Source organism: Nicotiana tabacum, chromosome 12 (assembly GCF_000715075.1).
Source record: "Nicotiana tabacum cultivar K326 chromosome 12, ASM71507v2, whole genome shotgun sequence".
NCBI classification, from domain to species: domain Eukaryota; kingdom Viridiplantae; phylum Streptophyta; class Magnoliopsida; order Solanales; family Solanaceae; genus Nicotiana; species Nicotiana tabacum.
The window spans coordinates 42,739,656-42,759,089 of NC_134091.1; the positions used below are offsets into that span (position 1 = coordinate 42,739,656).

The following is a 19,434-nucleotide window of genomic DNA, read 5'->3' on the forward strand; positions in this document are numbered from 1 at the left end:
CGTACTTGTAACAAATAAATCATTATATATGACAATATGACAATTAAAATTTATAAAATAACCTATTTGGAAGCTGATTTTTTAATTTTTCTTCACTCCCACGTGCTTAAAAGAGCCACACTCTTTGCCATATAAGTGTCCAGGGGGTAATGGCTCTCAAAAGGCCAAGTTAAGGGGGTAATTAAGACCACGAATAGTTTAGGGTTGTAATTAATAATCCGTGGCAAGTTTATGAGATTCTTTTTTAGGTATTCGGCCTTTAGTAAATTAATGGTATTTTAGTAGAACACCATAAAATTTCTCCAAAAATTAAAAGAAATATAAAAGGACGGAACATTTAAAAAATAAAAAAGTGAGGATTAGATTGGATTTTACTTGACTGTCTACGTTCTATTATGTGTGCTTGGGGTAGAAGCTTTTGATCTAAACATGAATTAGACTAACAATCAATCTGAGTTAGAGGAAGCATCAAATACATCTTCATCGTTTAGGAACTTAATTAACTTACAGTTATTACTATGTAAATTCTTCTTCCAATCAAATTGATTGAATATGTCGCTCCTTTTCTCCCCCAGATAACTAGTTACTTATTACTATGTGGGTAAAATTATTGTGTGTGAATTTACCCTTAAACAAAAAAAAGGTCTACGGCCAAAGGAAGAAAATCGCGGTAAGATAATGGTGTACGTGGAACAAGACAAGCCCAGTAGCAAGCACAACAAAGTACCACACGTTAACTCCCAGACTCAATTGTACAAAAATCGTACAAATATGAAATGAAAAGTGAAAGCAGTTGCTAAATGCTTACTTTTGAAATTCAAATTCGTATCTCCACTTCAATTCTCATCATGTTTATTGCCAAAGTAAAGAAATAAATACCTTTTTCATTTCACTTCTTTTTTCAAAACAATTTTATCTTCTTTCCTCTAATCTGTTTCTGATCACTATGTTTCCCATCTGCAGGCATTGAGAGCTACGGCATTTGGGATTTATGGCTATATGAATTTCACAAAGTCTGGTTTTGCGTAAGTCCCTTTTTTTTTTTTGGAATATAAATTGTGCTTGCTTTGAAGTGGGTAATTGTCATTTACCTTTTGCTTATGAGTTTCAACGTGGGGAGATTACTGATAATGATTTGTTACTCATTATTCTATATCTTGTTATTGGCTGTTGGTTATGAGAATCAAGCTGATAATTCCTCTTCTCTAGCATTTGGTGAATTGGAAATTGTAGTGGAAAGATGTACAACAACAACAATATACCCGGTGTAATCCCACATTGTGGGGTCCGGGAGGTTAAATTGTAGACAAACCTTACCCCTACCTTACGGAAGTAGAGAGGCCGTTTCCGAAGGACCATCGGCTAAAAAAACAGTTTTCAGCAGATTTGCACAGGAGAACAGTAATGAGTAGTGGAAATGTGTCATTTGTAAATTATTGTTTTCCTAAGAAACTTGTTCTTGGAGAATTAAAAAGGAAATATGTAGAAAAGGATTAATATTGATCACGAATCTTAAACTGATAATTTGTTTATGTGATCAAGATCCCATTTTTTCCCTTCGATTAAAACTATTTGATAAGTGGAATCTATGTCTGGGAATTTCTATGCGTCGAGGATTTCAATGGAAAAAGAATATAATTTCTGGCCCCATTTGAATTTTAGGGAACACGCGAAAAAGTTTAAGCCAGAGGATATGCAAGTTCAAATGGAAGGGAAGAATTGCATTGTCACAGGTGCAAATTCCGGCATTGGTTTTGCAACTGCTGAAGGCCTCGCTTCACGGTGCTTATCCTGCCTTCAATTCTTCATTCTTATGGAGTTGGCATTGAGAGATCGATACAAGAACAATATTTTGATCTAAGTATTACTAACAGTTTTGACTTCGAATGTTTCAAGTGGGGCGACTGTCTACATGTTATGCCGTAATAAGGAGAGGGGAGAGGCCGCTCTTACCAAAATTCACTCAATCACTGGAAACAAAAATGTTTACTTGGAGGTAGTTCTTACTTCTGTTATCTGAATTGGTGCAAGTAGAGATATTTTGTTTTGAAGTTTTGATTATGGGTTACATTTGTTTCGAAACTGGCAGGTCTGTGACATTTCATCAGTCAGTGATGTCAAATCCTTCGCTTCTAGATTTTGTTCAAAAGATGTGCCGGTCCATGTCCTGGTAGTGTACCTTTCTTCATCTGGGAACCTTTTTCCACCGACACCGTCTAATGTTCTTCGTTAAATGATTTGTATTATTTCTGACCAGTTTCATCTTTTCTTATATGACAAGGTGAATAATGCTGGCCTGCTTGAAACAAATTGTGTCATCACTCCAGAAGGGTAGGCAGGCTCGTGTTTAGTGCTTCTAAAGCTTTCAATAATACTCTCTTTGGGGATCTGTTCAAAGGTTAATTTATATCCTTTTATTATCTTAACAACAGATATGAGCTGAGTTTTGCTACCAATGTTCTTGGCACTTACACCTTGACAGAGTTGATGCTACCTCTCCTTGAGAAGGCGGCACCTGATGCTCGTGTTATCACAGTTGCCTCTGGGGGGATGTACACAGCTCCACTGACAACCGATTTACAGGTAACTTTATTCCCAATTTCTTAATACATCGATCTTGCTCGGTTGACTATGTTCTGATAAACTATATTTGCAGTTTAGTGGTAACAAGTTTGATGGGGTGGAACAGTATGCTCGGAACAAGAGAGTTCAGGTACATTAAATATTTTGTCTTGAGAACGGGTACTTCTAAGAGGTTTACTAATGACAGCTATATATATGTTACTGTCAAATGCTTCTACTAATTTTCTGATTTCATCTAATTAAAGATCCAAGAGAAATTGGTGATTTACCTCCCTTAATTTCATTCACCAAATCTATTAGTCATCTAATTTCCTCGTGTAAAAAGTTGAGCGTTTATGTGGTGTAAAGCTATTGAGTATTTTGAACAGTAAGCTCCTTCGTGATGTCTTAAAGAGCATATGGAGATGCCATTTTCCGCTTAGATGACTAAGGTCTCTGTTACTTCTAAAATTCAAAAACAAATAGTTTTCTCTCCCTCATTCCTAGACAACCATCTTTTCATTTTTATCTTACAGCAAATTGGATTTGATTTGATTTGTTGATCCCATGGAGGCCTTTACCTCAATCGCAACCTAATTGTGCAATGCCAAGCATATGGTTTCTCTATAGAAATTAGTTGATGAATGAGACTTTTTAAGTCTTGTGGAAAATTATAGAGAATTTTATCTCTCAATGTTCCCCCTTCATTTTATCATTTGGAACTAACTAAAAGTTTTGCTACTTGGTCTTGCCAAATATGCGTCTTTCCTTTTCTACTTTTTTTTTTTTTTTGTGTTGTGTTTGCATTTGTTCTAGTGTGAATACGAAGGAAGTCAAGGATATGCATATCGTGATCTTTCAATAAACATATACATCTGGGAATGTCTGTCCCTATCTTGTTTGCTTTCCACCTAAATTATCTCAATAGAGTTGCCTATCTTCATTTCAGGTTGCATTGACAGAAAAATGGGCTGAAATGTACAAGGATAAAGGTGTAGGTTTCTACTCCATGCATCCAGGGTGGGCCGAAACGCCTGGAGTATCCAAGAGTTTGCCGGATTTTTCAAAATCGTAAGTGGATAGAGCACTACTCCCTTATGAATTCCTTTTATCTTTCTAAAAGATGATACTATTGATGATGTGTTGTAGGTTTGAAGGAAAACTTAGAAGTAGTGAGGAAGGTGCAGATACAGTAATCTGGTTGGCTTTACAACCAAAAGAGAAGTTGGTTTCTGGACAATTTTATTTTGATAGAGCTGAAGCACCTAAACATCTGCCACTCACAGGCACCAACAACTCCCATTCCACTATAGACTCCATAATCGAGAAACTTAGATCTTTTGCCGACTTATGATTATACATATTTCCCCAGTGAATCCTAATTCATAATCCAGAAATTATTTATAGTTTATAGAACAGGATTGTGATCTCCTCAAACATAGAATCATTTATCTTTTCTTCTTTTGATTGTGTAGGATGAGCATTTCTTGTGATTTATATTTTAACATTTGGGAGTTTATGTTAACAATGTTGTGAGGTAAAGGTTTTTTCTTGAATGTATGATATTGAAGAATGCTAAAAACAAACCAAAAAGGAAAAGAAAAAAATTTGCACCAGCCGGGAATCGAACCCGGGTCTGTACCGTGGCAGGGTACTATTCTACCACTAGACCACTGGTGCACTTGTTGTTATCCCATTCGCTGGGCTAACTGAACGGGGCTTATGCTCTTGCAGTCATCTCTTTTTTTCTTTTTTGATTTAGCCATTTTTTTCTAATAATATGCTTATGTGGTTGGCTAAACCATTTACAAAGTGATTTTTGTTAATGTTAAAGCTATTTACATTCGGCTCATCTTTTAAAAGTACTTGCGCATCAAGTACGAAATTTGAATGTAAATATCCACTTCAGCATTAGTATTCTTATTTAGATCTATGAGAGACTTTGATTAAATTATTATAATTTCATTTGATTAATATGTAAAAGTAAAATAACAAAGTAGAGAGAGAAAGAGTGTGTGTTTACAAGACTTTGGTCTCATAGATGTGTGTAGAGTTCGAATCAAAACAACTACAACACCCGGATTACATTGTCATCGATTTCTTATCTTTAGAGGTGTCTAACCGAGTCAATAACAAGTGCAGGAGGGTAGGGCAAGAAAGCATATGTTCATGACTAACATTCATTTTATCGAAGAAAAGTGACCATTATTTTTTTAACAATGGACTATAATTCAACAATGAAAATGGATCAATTTGCTTCGATAATGATTTGAATGATATTAATCCAGAAGTGTCATTAACCGACATTTTCAATCTCATCACCAAGATCCCTAACAAAATATATCTTGACATTGCATTTATTTGCTCTTTTTGTGTTCCTTAGCATAGTCATTTACTAAGGCTTCAACATCTTTCCAGAATAGCCCCTCCACAAGAACTCCATCCTTGGTAAACCTGCAAAACGTAAATCATCATAATCAAGTCGTTCAGTTCATGAAATCCCTTTTATACTATTTTCCTCTTTGAAAAAGAAGAGGGGTGGAGAACGGGAGGGAGAAAGAGACCATTGTGTGACGCTCTTGGTAAATTCCACTTTTGGCTTTGCAGAAATTGACTTGGGATCAGCAGTCTCTACTGTAAGTGTGTACTTATCAGAGAACCTAGGCAGCTTCGAAGAGACGATTAAGCCAGTGCTGTTAAAAGATCCCTGTCACAAACAATCCTTTATGAGCAAACTACTTCATCCAACTAATAGTTGCATCAACGGAATTTGAGCAGAGAGAAGAAATTCAGTGCCAAACTGCAACAAATTCAGTACGAGATTGACCAGGCAATAGATTGTTATTTCAGCTACTGTGTCTCCAATTGACATAAGATTAATGACAGTTTTATTAGGGTAGATGAGTTTGCCAGATGATCGAAAGTAGCATAACTACTGAGCCTCCAGATGCTGTAAGACGAGGCTCAACAAAAATCTATGCAGGTGATATGATTGATTACACAGAAATCTTCGGGAGAAGCAGAAGCCTATGGTGTTCACATTTCACCAGGTTCAGCTAAAGTAAGAACACGTAAGCGTCGCAAAAGTCACAAGATCTAAAAACACTACCGCAGCAGATATGAGTTGACTATAGCTGAAGTATATTGCAAGCAACAAGACAGTTAAATATATTGGAAAGAATACTGCAGGCATTAACATACTTGAAGAGCAGTAACCTCAAAATTCACCACTAAAAGCAACATAACAAAATCTAGTAGATAGTAGAGAATAAATGACAAGCAGGCAGTCCTTCATGCTTTCTTCATAGCAGCATATAAGCCTCTAGCAACTCATTAGAGTGTACCACTTACTTGAAAGGAGCACGTAAGTTCCCATAAATAATATTTAGAAAAAAAGACAGACAAAATAAAATGAAAATCTACCAGAATTTGAAGCTTGTGCTGCCAGATGAGGAGCTATCGGAGATTTCTCACTAGAAATACTGATGAAGACTTCACACTTGGGAGGAAAAGAAAGAAATAATAATTGATGACTTCACACTAGGAAAGAAAAAAGTAGAAGACAAAAACAAGAAAAGAAAGGGGCTCCACCAGATGTGAGGTCTGAACACGGTATGCTGCCAGATGAAAGAGTTGCGAGACACGAAGATCGAGATAAAGACTAAGAAAGGAAACAAAAGATGCACACCAGATTTGAAGTCTGAAACACAATGTGCTACTAGACGAAGATTTCACCACTAGAAAATAGAGCATTTTATATTGAGTGAACTGACACTAGGAAGGAAATACAAAGGGAATTGGGGCAAAAGAATCTTGATAAAAAGATTTGAGGTGCATTAGTGACTAGTGAGACCCCACCACGATAAACCCTGGAAGCACCTAGACAAAATAGAACAAACAGCGTTGACCTCCCTTTTTGGTAGGTAAACAACAATCCTAGAGAAAGCAACATGCAATATCAGGCTCCCAGAAACGCTGATGAGGGCAAATCTGTGGTCTGTTTTTTTATCTCAAGTCCATTCCTCATCCCAACAAGCATTCAAGAAGGTAGCTCCAATATAAATAGGTGGCAGTATTTCACTGAAACTATGAACATCAAGGATGATGAAGATATACGAAGAGATTGATGTTGAATGTCTAAAACTCAGAAGGTCATTCCAGTCAGAAAAGTGGCATTAGTAGAACGTATCTATTAAGCCCGCCTCAGTACACGATCACTGATAGCACCCATCTTCTTTCCTCATTCTAACCTTTTTTGCTCCTCAAACCAGAGCCTATCACTCTGTTTAACTCGGAACTATAAGACCAAGTGGAAGCTGGAGACTACACAATGGAAGTAACAGCAAAATTCAAGAGAGAGAGAGAGAGAGAGAGAGAGAGAGAGAGAGAGGAACTCCACTTGAAGAAACACCAAGAATAAAGAATTAAGTGACATCAAAGGGAGGTACCAGAGAAACAAGATCCCATCTAGAGAAGAAAAAGATTAGGGACAGTAAGTGCTCAGCGAAGTCATCTATAACCATTGAGATGTTTCTGACGAGCAGAACACTGTTCAGATGCGCAAAACCAATCTTTCTGATATACACAACATGAAAGTAAAAGGAAAAGGAAAATATTAAAATGCATATTCTCCACTGTTCTCCACTCATTTTAATATAAAAGGGGAAAAGGGCCAAATTTACCTCTCTACTTCTCTACTTTCTGAAATAGTTTACATTTAAACTCCGATTTACTATTCGAAAAAAAATACCCTCACCGTTATACTATTCGGACAAAATACCCTCACCATTAGCAAACTTATCACGTATGCCCCTTACCCTAATGAAGGTCCAGCGTTGCACCACGTAGTCTGACATTTGGGTGAGGTGGACTCCACGTGGCATGCCACCTCACCACCTAATAGTCAGAATTTGAAATCTGTTCATTAAATTTTTAGATTTTTCACTCTCGCTTTTTTTTCCATTCACTAAAGAATGGGAGCAAAAAAGGAAATCAAAACAAAGAAACCCAGATAATAGCATCCCTAGGGGAGAGGTTTACTGTTCCCTCATCATTAAGAAGGCTCATCTTGTGAGCAAAATCAGATCAAAGCAACTTACCTTGACAGGCATCATTGTTCACATTCACACTTTCAAAATAATTTGCAGATTCTACGACTTTAATTAAGTTAGGTTTTTTCTAATTAAAACCACCCATGCTTTATTCTTTTTACAGTTTAGAAAAATTATTTTCCAGTTTCTCATTAGAAAAAAGTTCTATTTTCCAAATTTGCTACTTTCCCTACCCAGTCACTTTCCATGTTACACTCCAATCTAAAATACAAAGATCCCAAAATATCAATTAGTGGAAATCCCAAGATTTATGAAATCTTCCTCAAAAAAGTAATTTTTCATAGAAATGCTAAAATAATACCGAAGAATATCAAGAAAAACTCTTTTAAAAAAAATACCTAACGTTTTAGAGCAGATTATTTTTCCTTGTGATAGAACTTCTTTATTTAGACTCATCTTTTCAATTTTAATTCTCTTCAAGAAAAGCATAACAACTCCGTATATAGAGTTGAATCCAAGTAGGGTTCCTTGTCATTCCCAATAATTCCTAGTGACTCAATTCTTTGCATCTGCATAGATTTTATTTCTGAGAATCTATGGCAAATTTGAAATTCATGTTGTGTTTTTCTTCTCTTTGAAGAACTTAGATTTTACAGCGTGGTGGTTTTTTGTTACAGATGGGAAGGAGTAGACTATAATTTAGTGGGTTTGGTTAATTTTTTCTTTTCTTTTTCAAAGTGGGTTGGTTATTTATTCTAATAAAAGTTGGAAAATAAATACACATGGCATCGAGGTGGCATTTTAGAACATGGGTAGGGACATCCGTTAGAGTAAGGGGTATATCTGATAAGTTTGCTAATGGTAGGGATATTTTTGTTCGAATAGTATAACGGAGGCTAAATGTGGACTATTTCCGAAAGTAGAGGGACAAATCTGGACCTTTTCCCATATAAAAAATTAAGAGAGTTACTAGTTGAAGATTATTACTCATAATGAAGGTGTGCTCTGCATTGAACCTCCACTTAGGAAACAATAATTTTTACTCCAGAGTCGGTAGTGGTCTCAGACTTATAGCCTGTTTGGCCAAGCTGCAAAAATCAGAAGTGTTTTTTCTCACTTTGGTGAAAAGCAGTTTGTGTTTGGCTAATTAATTTGAAAAGCACTTCTGAGCAGCAATTAGTGTTTGGCCAAACTTTTAAAAACTGCTTCTAAGTGTTTTTCAAAAAGTGCTTTTGGAGAAAACTACTTTTTCTGCTTCTCCAAAACTGCTTCTGCTTCTCCTCAAAATAACTTTTTTTTCCTTCCAAAAGCTTGGTCAAACACTTCAACTTTCAAAAAAAGGCAAAAAAAAGTGCTTCTCGGGTTGGAGAAGTTTGGCCAAACAAGCTATTAAACTATGACTGCTTATAAGAAATGAACTATCACTGCTTACACATAATAATCAATAAGTTGACATAAGCATTATTGGCTAGCACATGACGGCCTTATGTTATCTCGATTTTCATGAGTGTTTTTTAGAATAAGCACGCTCATCGTAAGAGCATTATTGGTTAGCACAACTGTCAAAAGGTGATCCTGTAACCCAAATCATTCAGACGAGCTACAGATTTTCTTTAAGAATTCATAAACTCAACCTCCACGAGTCTTTCATTCACGCCATAAGGAAGGCATATAAAGTAAGTAGAACAGCGCATTTTAAAACGAGTCATTGTGTGATTCGTTTATCCAATTAAATCTGGTTATAGGATCTCTAATCCCATTATCTACCCACTTAATAATGCACTAAAGGTCAAATAATTATCCACCAACTCATAATCACATGTTATCACAACCAATTCACCCACTACATTCTAATTTATTCTATGAAAGAATTCATATACCTCTAAATAGGCGTCTTTCTATCTTGTAATGGTGTGTGGAAAAAAAAAGGTTGTAGTATGCTGTATGCATCAAAGGTGCAGCTAGGAATCAAAGGGCCCGAGAGTTGACAGTTCTCGTTGATTCCTCTCCTATTTTGATAAGAATTTATAATGATAATAAAGTTGGGATTTGGAGATAATGTCTTGATGATTAAAGGTTTTATTATGAACTATAAGACACATAAAAAAGAAATGTTAGTAGAATGCTTAAGATATTGACTGGGTAGCAATGTTATTGGACAAAACAAAAAGCTATTAGTCTATTAAAAAACAGAAAGTTATGCACCAGTAGTATAATTTTGAGCTTAATGTAGTAATATGTTTAACGAAGCACAAGATTGTGGGAAGGTTAAAACTGAACAAACTCATATAACCACCAAAATAACAGGACTACATAGAATGAAACATCGTAGCAGACTGCCATGGACCTCATATTGTTTCGTCTGCAGTTGTTTGCCAAGAAAAAAACAAGAAATGATTTTGATGGCAAAAAGGAATTCTCAGCAACTTAGTTTTGAAATACTTTTCCCAGAGCAATCAAAGATTAAGTGGGCGACTCAATAAAGCATAATATTTCCAGGAAAATTCATCAGCCTAACTTTTTGACGATTCAAAATAGACTGAAAATGTATTAGATTAACATCTAAACCACCTGTTTTAATCGGTAGTTAAGTTCTACTTCCAATAAGCACATTCATCAAGAAAAAATCAGTGCATTCATCAGTGGCTACTCCAGAAAAGAAATGTTAGAATTCACAACTTCAATTAACGGACGACAAAAACTTATTAACATGTTGCAATTTCACAAATATATCTAATGCTGGTAAAAAGGCATGTTGATGGACAACTTACTTCCGGAGGATAGGTGAACAAAATAGCATTCTTTTCCTTTGTGTGGATAATCAGCTGCAATATCACGTTGAACAGGATATACGTGCCATAGTCAAGGATACAACAAAGCTGGAGGAAAAGTTTCACATACTAAAAGTAAAAAATATCTCAAGCGTCATAAAACTTCCATCAATCGAACTCCCAATATGTACAAAGAATTTCAAATGCATACCTTTTCAACCATCATGCATCAAAACGTGTAGTAGCTTTCATTATCGCTTTCATTTATGAGCATTCACATAAAAAAATTCAACCCTCTTTAACCATGGCTATTAAATTGTGACTATTCATTAGAACATTAAGGAACACGGTCATCTAGATCTTGAAACTCGTTTTAATAATTTAAATATGCAATTACTAAATAATCAAGTTACAATTGTCAATTCCACTGGAGAATGGTTATCAAAAATTCCACTGGAAACATAAGTGGTTATTAGTAAAAAAATAATTTTGTCACGGCAAACCAAACAGTATTTATGATGAATGAAACAGATGTCATCCGCAAAATTGATAAAACAATGTAAAAAAGAGTCCAACTCCCAAGCAAGCAGGCCCCGAATTAAATTGTTTTCTTTTTCTTTTCGATTTTTCTACTCTTCCTCAGTGATAAGCCAGTGGTGGAGCCAACAGCCAAGGAAGGGGTTTCAATTGAATCCCCTTCACCGGAAAACAGGGCAAAACGATTTTTTTTCCGTGTATATTTCAACTTTGGAATCCCCTAGTAGTGGCAAAGGGAGCTCAAAAATTGCTTGAGGTCACAAGTCCAATATGTTTATATTCCTTTACTGATCAACGAAAACACAACAACTACGCCTCAATCACAAATTAGTCAGGGCATGTTATATAAATCCCTATATCCATTCCGCTCTATTTGGATCTGTTTCATTCCGATACTCAGTAATCATCACAGCAAACAAACAAACAATAAAAGTAGATAATTAACAGGACAATAAAATCAAAATCAAAACCAAAATTCAAAAAAGGATATAACACAATGCAGCCAATGAGGAAATCACGATTAGCAGGAAACTCTTTTTTGTAGAATTGAGCAACAAGAGCAATTGCTATGATAATTGTCCCAATCAACAACCTTACATTACTCAATCTCACATCTTCTGGATACCCTTTGCTTGTCACAATCTATTTAACACATAATTAAACAAAATCAGCATTAAAAAAAACCTTCAATTCAATTCAATTCAATTCCTTAAACATATATATGTAACATCTACAAATCTTGGGTAAAAAAACTGAGTTACCTCAGTGACTGACTCATCGAGAAGGTTCTTGATAGAGTGATGATCTAAAAGATTGGCTTTCTTAGGGTTTTTCTTTGTGGGTGTTTGATTGGTGGAAGCCATTTTCTCTGATTTTTGGTTCTGCGTTTTTCACTAGGGTTTGTCTGGAAGTTTTTCTTTTGTCTTGCTATTGTTAGTCAGAGGAGATGAGAAATGACGATAGATGAAATTACAAAATGGGTCTTAGGAATGTAATTGCATGTGACGTGTATCAAGGGTTATTTAGGTAATAGTGTTGAAAGGGGGACTTGTTTGTACTACTAAACAATTAAAGCAAATCCAGATTTAGATAGATAACTAACTTATTTGACTTGAATTGACATTAATTACTCCTTGGTTATGAATTTCTCTCGCAAGTGAAAAAAATATCAAATTGATGTTTGTCTAAATAAAACACAAAATTAGTGGAAATTCAAAGATGGTTTAGTTAAAACTATGTGTCTCGATAGTCATTAATAATACAAACTTTCAGATGCAAATCTCAGTATTGAATTATAACTTTATAAAACAATATACTTTGTAGAAGATGTGTTATAATATTAATACAACTCCTTTTTCAATTTTGAAGGTCCCAAAGACTCCATAGACATGTGCAGTGATATGTTTGATTGCGGCGATATAAAAGATGAAATAATATATAATTTTTCAGGTTAAATGTTCAAATATCTAAAATTAGACTCTAAGTAAGAAGAAGAATGACTTTCACCTATTTTAAGTGAAACCAACTAAAACCTTTTAAATAAAATAAAACAGTTTATGTAACTGAAAATAAAGACACTCTTCTTTTTCTTAACAATAAATTTGCATTTTAAGTTTGTAACACAATGTTTCGAGAAAAAGGTATGAAACAACATAATGATTGTTCTTTTTAAACAGTTTTTGAGTGGCTAATTAGTAGTTTCCTAGAAATATTTGCAACTCGGTAGATAGGTGTGCCATAATAGGATATAGTTTCCATTTTCGTTTTGAACTTGAACACAGAATAGAGAATTACAATTAGATTTCCTCTAGTTGTTTTTTCCATCTAGCACCAGTGGTCTAGTGGTAGAATAGTACCCTGCCACGGTACAGACCCGGGTTCGATTCCCGGCTGGTGCATTCCTCCTTTTTTGGTTGGTTTTCTGTCTATTATTAGTGAAAAACTATGTAATCACTTTAGACAAACTTCGTGTTAATTCATTATGTTTTTAGTACTTTGCTATAACCAACTAAAAGGTAAATCTTGTGGTGCCTTAAAAATACTGTTGTTTTCTAGTTTGAATATCACTTTGTTCATGAGGTTAACTATTTGGTTTTGACCACTACTGCTGTCTAATTTCATGTACACTAACTTCACTCATCGATTCTCAGTATAAATAATCTCATGCCTTACTAAACTATGGCTTATGTATTTAACAAATAAGAAAAAGTGGAATAAAGAAGAAAAAAAAAGAAGTGCAGCTCTTTTGTGATCGGAAAAAAAAAAGAACATGTTCTCGTGTTTATTGAACTGGACAATATAGTTGGTGAGGACACTCTCACTGGCAATACAACAGATTCTTACCTCAATAATAGCCTATCAACATATTCTATGAAACATCTAAGATTCTAAATGCTCCACTCATTATACGACATAGGCCTGTTTATAATGAAGGCTTTTACATCTACATTGTTAATGTACATGTTTTGACATCAATCAATAGTGGAGAATCTGTTTTTGCTTCAGCTGAACCGTTTACATGAGGCAAGTTGTCTGTGGCACCCAAGAGTTCGGGCTTTCTCAACCAATACTGCTCGAATCTTCCCCTTGCGTACTCCATGTAATCAAACTCGATACTGTTAACATATGCCTGGCAGAAGAAACAACAAACACGAAAAGAAAAGATTAGAGGATTGATTCTGCCCCTCAAATGCGCGGTGAAATGTGGTGATCAAGACGAAAAATGTAAAAAGCATTACCGAGATGACTCCCCACAATCCCCAGAACAAGTGATTTGCAAGGGTATACTTCTCTGCTTCATCAGCGAGCTTCTTTACTTTCTCATCACTTGGTTGATGGCCTGCACTTGTTAATGGGATTCCAAACTCAATAAGATACTAATTGGAAAAGGAAACAACCATGTTTGGTTATAGTTGAGCCAGAGTTCTTATCATAAATGCATCAGGTCCTACAAATAACAACTACTACTATGCCTCAATCCCAAGTTAGTCGGGAATCAGGTTTCTACATACACTGATCCTTCTGTTGCTCAAAGGTCAACATAAATCTCACTCACAGATGCCTATCCAAATCAAATATTAAATGTTATGTGGTCCTGAAGAGACATACAAATGCATCAGTTTGGCTGGATTTCTGCTGTACTTTTTATTGTTTGGATAAGTATTGGAACTTTTATACTTCTAACTGAACCCTCTGATCATGATCAAATTGCCTATCATCTATATAACGGGCCAATTTCTAAACCTGTTCCTTCAAATTATCAAGCTGAATCTTTTAATATCAAAACATATTTTCTCATGTGAACAAAATCAACCGTATGCTTTGAACAAAAAGGTGCAGACAACAGTAAAGGCCGTTCAAACTTCAAGCTTACCTGAAGAGCTGAGATATGCACGAATAAACCGATGTCGCTCCTCTATATCTGTAGGAAATTTAAAATTTAAAAAAGAGTTAACAATAAATTCTTAAATCTATAGATTAATCCAATTAAAGTTATAGGAAGGGAAGAGAAAGAAGAACATGGCGATTAGAGTAGCAAACAAGCATGATCTCCGTCTGTTGTTGCATCTAAGTATTTGCTTACCAGGGTACGTATTGAAGTGCATGATATGAGGGGTATCAGTATGATAATTTGCTGTCATTTCGCAGAAGTGGTTTGCAAAGTCATAAGCAATTGGATTGTAACCAGCATACTCGTAGTCCTGCAATGCATGTCAAAAGAAATCTCAGTCTGTATTCATTATAGGCATTGCTGGAGCTATCGAATTCAGTTGTAAAAAATGTGCAGTTACTGATATACGGGAAGTATGTGGTGGAGTCAAAGGCCAAAAGAATAAACAAAACAACAAAACATAGGGAATGGACAAAAGTTCAGAAAGGAAGATGGGAAGCAAAATATAGCCAATTCCTGATTAAGAAAACAGTTTAAAACTTGCTTAGATATGTTGTACCATAGTGAGAATACAACAAATTAGATGCTCTCAAAAAACACTTGTAGTTACATCTTATTATCTCAAGGAAGAAGAGAGCATTCCACATTAAGAAAAGTGAAAAGAAAACGAAAAACAGATTAAAACTCTGTCAGTTTGAGCAAACATATGCCTACAACACTTACGATGATAGTAATGGCCCTCGTTTTTTCGTCAATCATTATATTACCATACTGCATATCATTGTGGCAAAAGGCAATCTCTTGAGACTCTGTTGACACTTCCTTTTCCAATAAGTTGATTTCCTTTTCAAGATTACCTAAGGAGAACTCCTTCATATGTTCAGGGGAGCACAGTCCCTTTGCCTCATTTAGCCAGTTTCTGGAAAATTTACATAAATAATTAGTACAAAAAATTTCACTGATAAAAGATCACATTACGTTCCGGCTGGTAAATTGATACCTGAGACGATCCCAGAGAAGGACATTCTTTAAACCAGGCATGTCAAGGTTATGAAACTCCCTCAGTTTAGCAGCTACCGAAGCAGAGATCTCCGAGTCACGAAGATCATCAGCAGATAGTGTCTGAAAAGATAGACAGACAAAGTCAACCAGCAATCAATAAACACCAAAATATAACTCAGCTTTGTAATATTATTATATGCATCTGATATTTGTCTCCCTTTTCTATAGGAGGTTTATCAATCAAATTATATCAAGTCCCCAAGAGAGAAGGCCGTTTTTTCCTATTCTAGTAACTGTATATTGGTGTTTTACAGATAAAATACTGACTACACTAAACTGGACATGGTCAAAGACTCTACAACATGCGTTATTCTGTTGAAATCGAAAGGTGATTAAGAGGCAAGGAGCACCACCTGCTGCCCGGTCTTTCAATAGAAGTGCATCAAATTGATATAATCCTATTTCAAAGATCCGGAGCCTGCTCCCAAGATTAGAACCCATTCATTGTACAAAATCTGCATGTAATAGTTTTCACTTAAAACAGTTCATTATGTTACCTACGCTTAGGACTTAGGAGGGAAAGCCAGACTGACGGGGATTTCGTCTAAAAGGCACAGTACATTATAATCAGAGCATTACCATTGACCCCCTCTATATAAGATGATCTCTTTATCTATTTCCCCAGCAAACAATAACTGTAAAAATATGGTCATTTCATTACATACATGGCAAAACCTCCTAGAAATCATTAATGTTAACACCTATACTTTCAACTTTATAGAAAGATACACCTATAAAGCCACACATATCCAATATATAAAGCTTCATATATAACACTAATGCTAATTTTATGAACAAAGTAAATTTAGTCAGAAATTTCACATACCCTTGAATGAATGAACTCCTCAACTCTACCATTTGGAAACTGACCAAGAAGTTTAGGTCCTTGACCTTTCTTTGACAAGCACTCAAAAGTTCTAATCTCCTCATCCCTATTGAAGAAACGCTCTACTCCTTCACCATACATGCGAACCAAGACTTTCCTCGACACATTTTCGTTGTTATTAGTAGGCCAACTTATCCGATAAACCTCATTAGTCAGGGCACCACTCAAATGGTGAACTTTCAACGTCTTTAGATCCAATACATCCCCCCATTTTGTAGCTAAATTTAGAAGCAATTTCATCAATTCCTCTGGCAGAATACTTTCATTAGTCTTCACCGCCATCAGAAACAAAAGAAGGCTTCACCTGAATTACCAAATTCAACAACTCTTATCACCAAGTATCCAAATTCTTAACACAAATTCAAGAAAATTACAAAACATCCCAAGTCAAATACATGATCTCTTCAAGAAAATAAGATTTTGATACAATTAACAAGATCCCAGATGTAGAATACTAAAATCACATGCTATATACATAAATCTGCAAGAAGTTAATAAAAAGAACATAAATTCAAGAACCCCATCAGGGATTTGCAACAAGAATAAGAAAAACTTACAAAGAAAAATATGGGGAGCTGAGAAAAAAGGAGAAATGGAAACGTTGGTCAGCGCTATAAAAGTTGATATGAATATGAAGAGTGATTTACAGAGGGAAGAAAACTATGACATTACGCAAGCGCTGTGTTGTGTGTGTATATATAGATGATTGTCTCCGTGTATTGTGACAACCATGTAGACCAAGAATCTACTTTTTGTTTTTCTTTTCTTTTTTCTTTTTCTATACACTTATAAAGTTTTATAAAATTTGATAAAGAAATTAAAAGACTACATAATATAATACTAAAGAAAAAAGGTTTAACTTTTTTTTTTTTTCATCCTCAACTAATATCTTTTTTGTTGAAATGATTAATATTGTTACTCGGTGCGGATCCGAATTAATCGGGTTAGTATATTTCGGATATCGAATAGTTAAATCAAAAAATAAAAATCGGGCAATTTGGTTATAGATTTAGTTCGAGTTAATACTCGATTAACTCAATCAATTAACTATACCTATAATCCATGACGGATTTGACTATGTGAATATTTTATATTCCTTGGGCTCTTTTCGAATTGTTTCATTTAATACTAGTTAATATTCATTATATGAACAATTTTACAAATAAGAAGTTGTATAAAAATAATTGCTTTACTTGTCTCAAATGTGGGTAAAACTTAAATCTGTCGTATTTATTTTTTATTTTGTGAACATTTTCTCAAACGATTAATCTTGTTATAATTAGGAATTAACTTCCTTTTTCTAATTGAACAACTCAAAATTTAAGCCACTAAAAGAAATAATTTAATCAAACAAAAGTGATTTGACTAACTTTTGCCCTAAAAGAGAGAGTAGTTAGCTGTTGGAATTTTAATTTCTTTTTTAAAATATAGTAAGAGAATTGAAAGAAGAAAAAAAAGAAAAAACATTTAGACCTAGGGAATTGGTCGGCACACTATTTAAAACTCGTGGGAGAAGTCAGTCTACCAATAGAAGATTGCCACGTAGGAACCCGCTAAATTTAAAATCACCGGGAGAGAGTGTGATGAGTTCTTGTGAAAATAAACGACTAACGACTAAATTAGTACGGAACGTATCGAACCATTGAGACAATGACACGCGCTCCTTTTTAAGACGTCTCTTCATCTCAATTATTATTTGCATTGTACAATTGACAACACGATTTTATTTTTATTTTATTTTAAAAAAAGAAATTACCACATCATCAGATAAATTACCAAAATCTCGTCACTTCCAACATAATCATGTAACTAAACTAGAATAGGATAATAAAGATTAAGAATTTCTAGATATGAAATTATGTTATTAGTATTCTTTTTTTAACAGAAAAAAGTAAATGAATAAGAAGGGGCGGAGTTACTCCAATGTTTATCACTTTATGAAAACAGTCTTATCCACAACTCACAAGAACGGTGGGGTTTGGTCATTCAAATCCACTTTGACTTGGTAAAAATAATCAAGCAGGAAAGACTCCTAATTATAATTGGATATATGTATACCATTTATCAAGTACTTAAAATGATTTTCTTGTTGCCTCTTATATGGTGAAGAAATTCAGTCTCTAGTCATCTCATCTTTACTAGCTAGCATCCTAGAACTTTGACAATTTTTCTTGATTGTGTCATACTTAATATGAACAAAAATATTATATTGTTCTTTAATATATTGTGCACAATCTTGATGATATGAAGAAATTCTACTATTCCTATAGGTAATAAAATTCGATATTTTTAAAGAATCTTACAACTTGTATGAAAATCATGCCAAAGTACCACTTATTCAGAGGGATATAATTTTAGGACTCACGCCTTTAAAAGGACATGATGATCTTTTGAACAGAGTTGTTTTTTCTCTTTTTAATTGTTGTAATTATGTCTCATTATGTCAAAATCAACGGTTAACAACTTTTATCAATGGGTTGCCAAACTTACGCCAAACAATCCAAAAGGCTAGTTGTAAGCTAAATTGTCCTCTCGACTAATTTTTGCTTTCTTTCAAATGCATCAAGTTTCAGTTTTTCTTTCAATTAATTAACTAAAAAACTCTTCTTATTGCATTAGGGTAATTTGGATGGTATTTTTGAATTGGTCCCTCCTCCTAATCAGATTTTAAGGATATATATCAGGTATAAACACTGCTAAATTTTCACATGAGGCTTATAGTTTCCGGGGGTTACATTATGATACGTCGGTATGGAATATGTTTTATAGGACGAAATATGAAACAGAAAAAAAGATAAACATATCAAGGTGGACTTGTTCTATTTTAACTGTTCTTGCATCTTATGGCAAAGTCATCTTTATCCAAATTGATACGATTTTGCCTTGAAAATTACTCTATATAGCTAGTAAATATTTTTATATGTATATACAACTATATGTTGAATCCTCTTAGTTTTTTTGTGTAATCACTTTTTTATATTTTAACTTTCCCAAGTGAAAATTCTGACTTCGTCACTACTTGCATCTAATTACGTGTCATTGACTCAACCATAATATATTTTGCATCAACTTTAACAATATTTAAATTGAATAGATTTAAATTTCTCCCACGCTACTTAACGTGGCAATTAGAATTTTGAAGAAGAAAAAAATATTGAAATTGATCTTAATTTT

General features: G+C 34.5%; 3 protein-coding genes and 2 non-coding genes across 5 annotated transcripts; 2 read left to right on the forward strand and 3 right to left on the reverse strand.

Annotated features, from left to right (window-relative positions):
• The first annotated feature begins 674 nt into the window (after window positions 1-674).
• Window positions 675-4,087, forward strand: LOC107809794 (uncharacterized). Its single transcript, XM_016634486.2, has 10 exons — window positions 675-863; window positions 964-1,025; window positions 1,663-1,782; window positions 1,897-1,996; window positions 2,090-2,170; window positions 2,282-2,331; window positions 2,433-2,583; window positions 2,657-2,713; window positions 3,512-3,633; window positions 3,712-4,087. Exons 1-10 carry the CDS (start codon window positions 801-803, stop codon window positions 3,914-3,916), a joined length of 1,011 nt encoding a protein of 336 aa, XP_016489972.2. The 5' UTR covers window positions 675-800; the 3' UTR covers window positions 3,917-4,087.
• An 84-nt stretch (window positions 4,088-4,171) lies between these two features.
• On the reverse strand, window positions 4,172-4,242 carry TRNAG-GCC (transfer RNA glycine (anticodon GCC)). Its single transcript has one exon. It is a non-coding gene; the product is annotated as a tRNA-Gly (tRNA).
• A 486-nt stretch (window positions 4,243-4,728) lies between these two features.
• On the reverse strand, window positions 4,729-11,877 carry LOC107809796 (signal peptidase complex subunit 2-like). Its single transcript, XM_016634489.2, has 5 exons — window positions 11,683-11,877; window positions 11,412-11,563; window positions 10,385-10,466; window positions 5,127-5,269; window positions 4,729-5,016 (listed from the first exon to the last, which is right to left on the reverse strand). Exons 1-5 carry the CDS (start codon window positions 11,782-11,784, stop codon window positions 4,920-4,922), a joined length of 576 nt encoding a protein of 191 aa, XP_016489975.1. The 5' UTR covers window positions 11,785-11,877; the 3' UTR covers window positions 4,729-4,919.
• An 871-nt stretch (window positions 11,878-12,748) lies between these two features.
• On the forward strand, window positions 12,749-12,819 carry TRNAG-GCC (transfer RNA glycine (anticodon GCC)). Its single transcript has one exon. It is a non-coding gene; the product is annotated as a tRNA-Gly (tRNA).
• Window positions 12,820-13,179: 360 nt separating this feature from the next.
• On the reverse strand, window positions 13,180-16,953 carry LOC107809797 (putative choline kinase 1). The gene is made up of 8 exons (XM_016634490.2): window positions 16,818-16,953; window positions 16,201-16,564; window positions 15,313-15,434; window positions 15,036-15,231; window positions 14,505-14,622; window positions 14,295-14,342; window positions 13,660-13,760; window positions 13,180-13,550 (listed from the first exon to the last, which is right to left on the reverse strand). Exons 2-8 carry the CDS (start codon window positions 16,540-16,542, stop codon window positions 13,365-13,367), a joined length of 1,113 nt encoding a protein of 370 aa, XP_016489976.1. The 5' UTR covers window positions 16,543-16,564; window positions 16,818-16,953; the 3' UTR covers window positions 13,180-13,364.
• Between the last annotated feature and the right edge of the window lie 2,481 nt (window positions 16,954-19,434).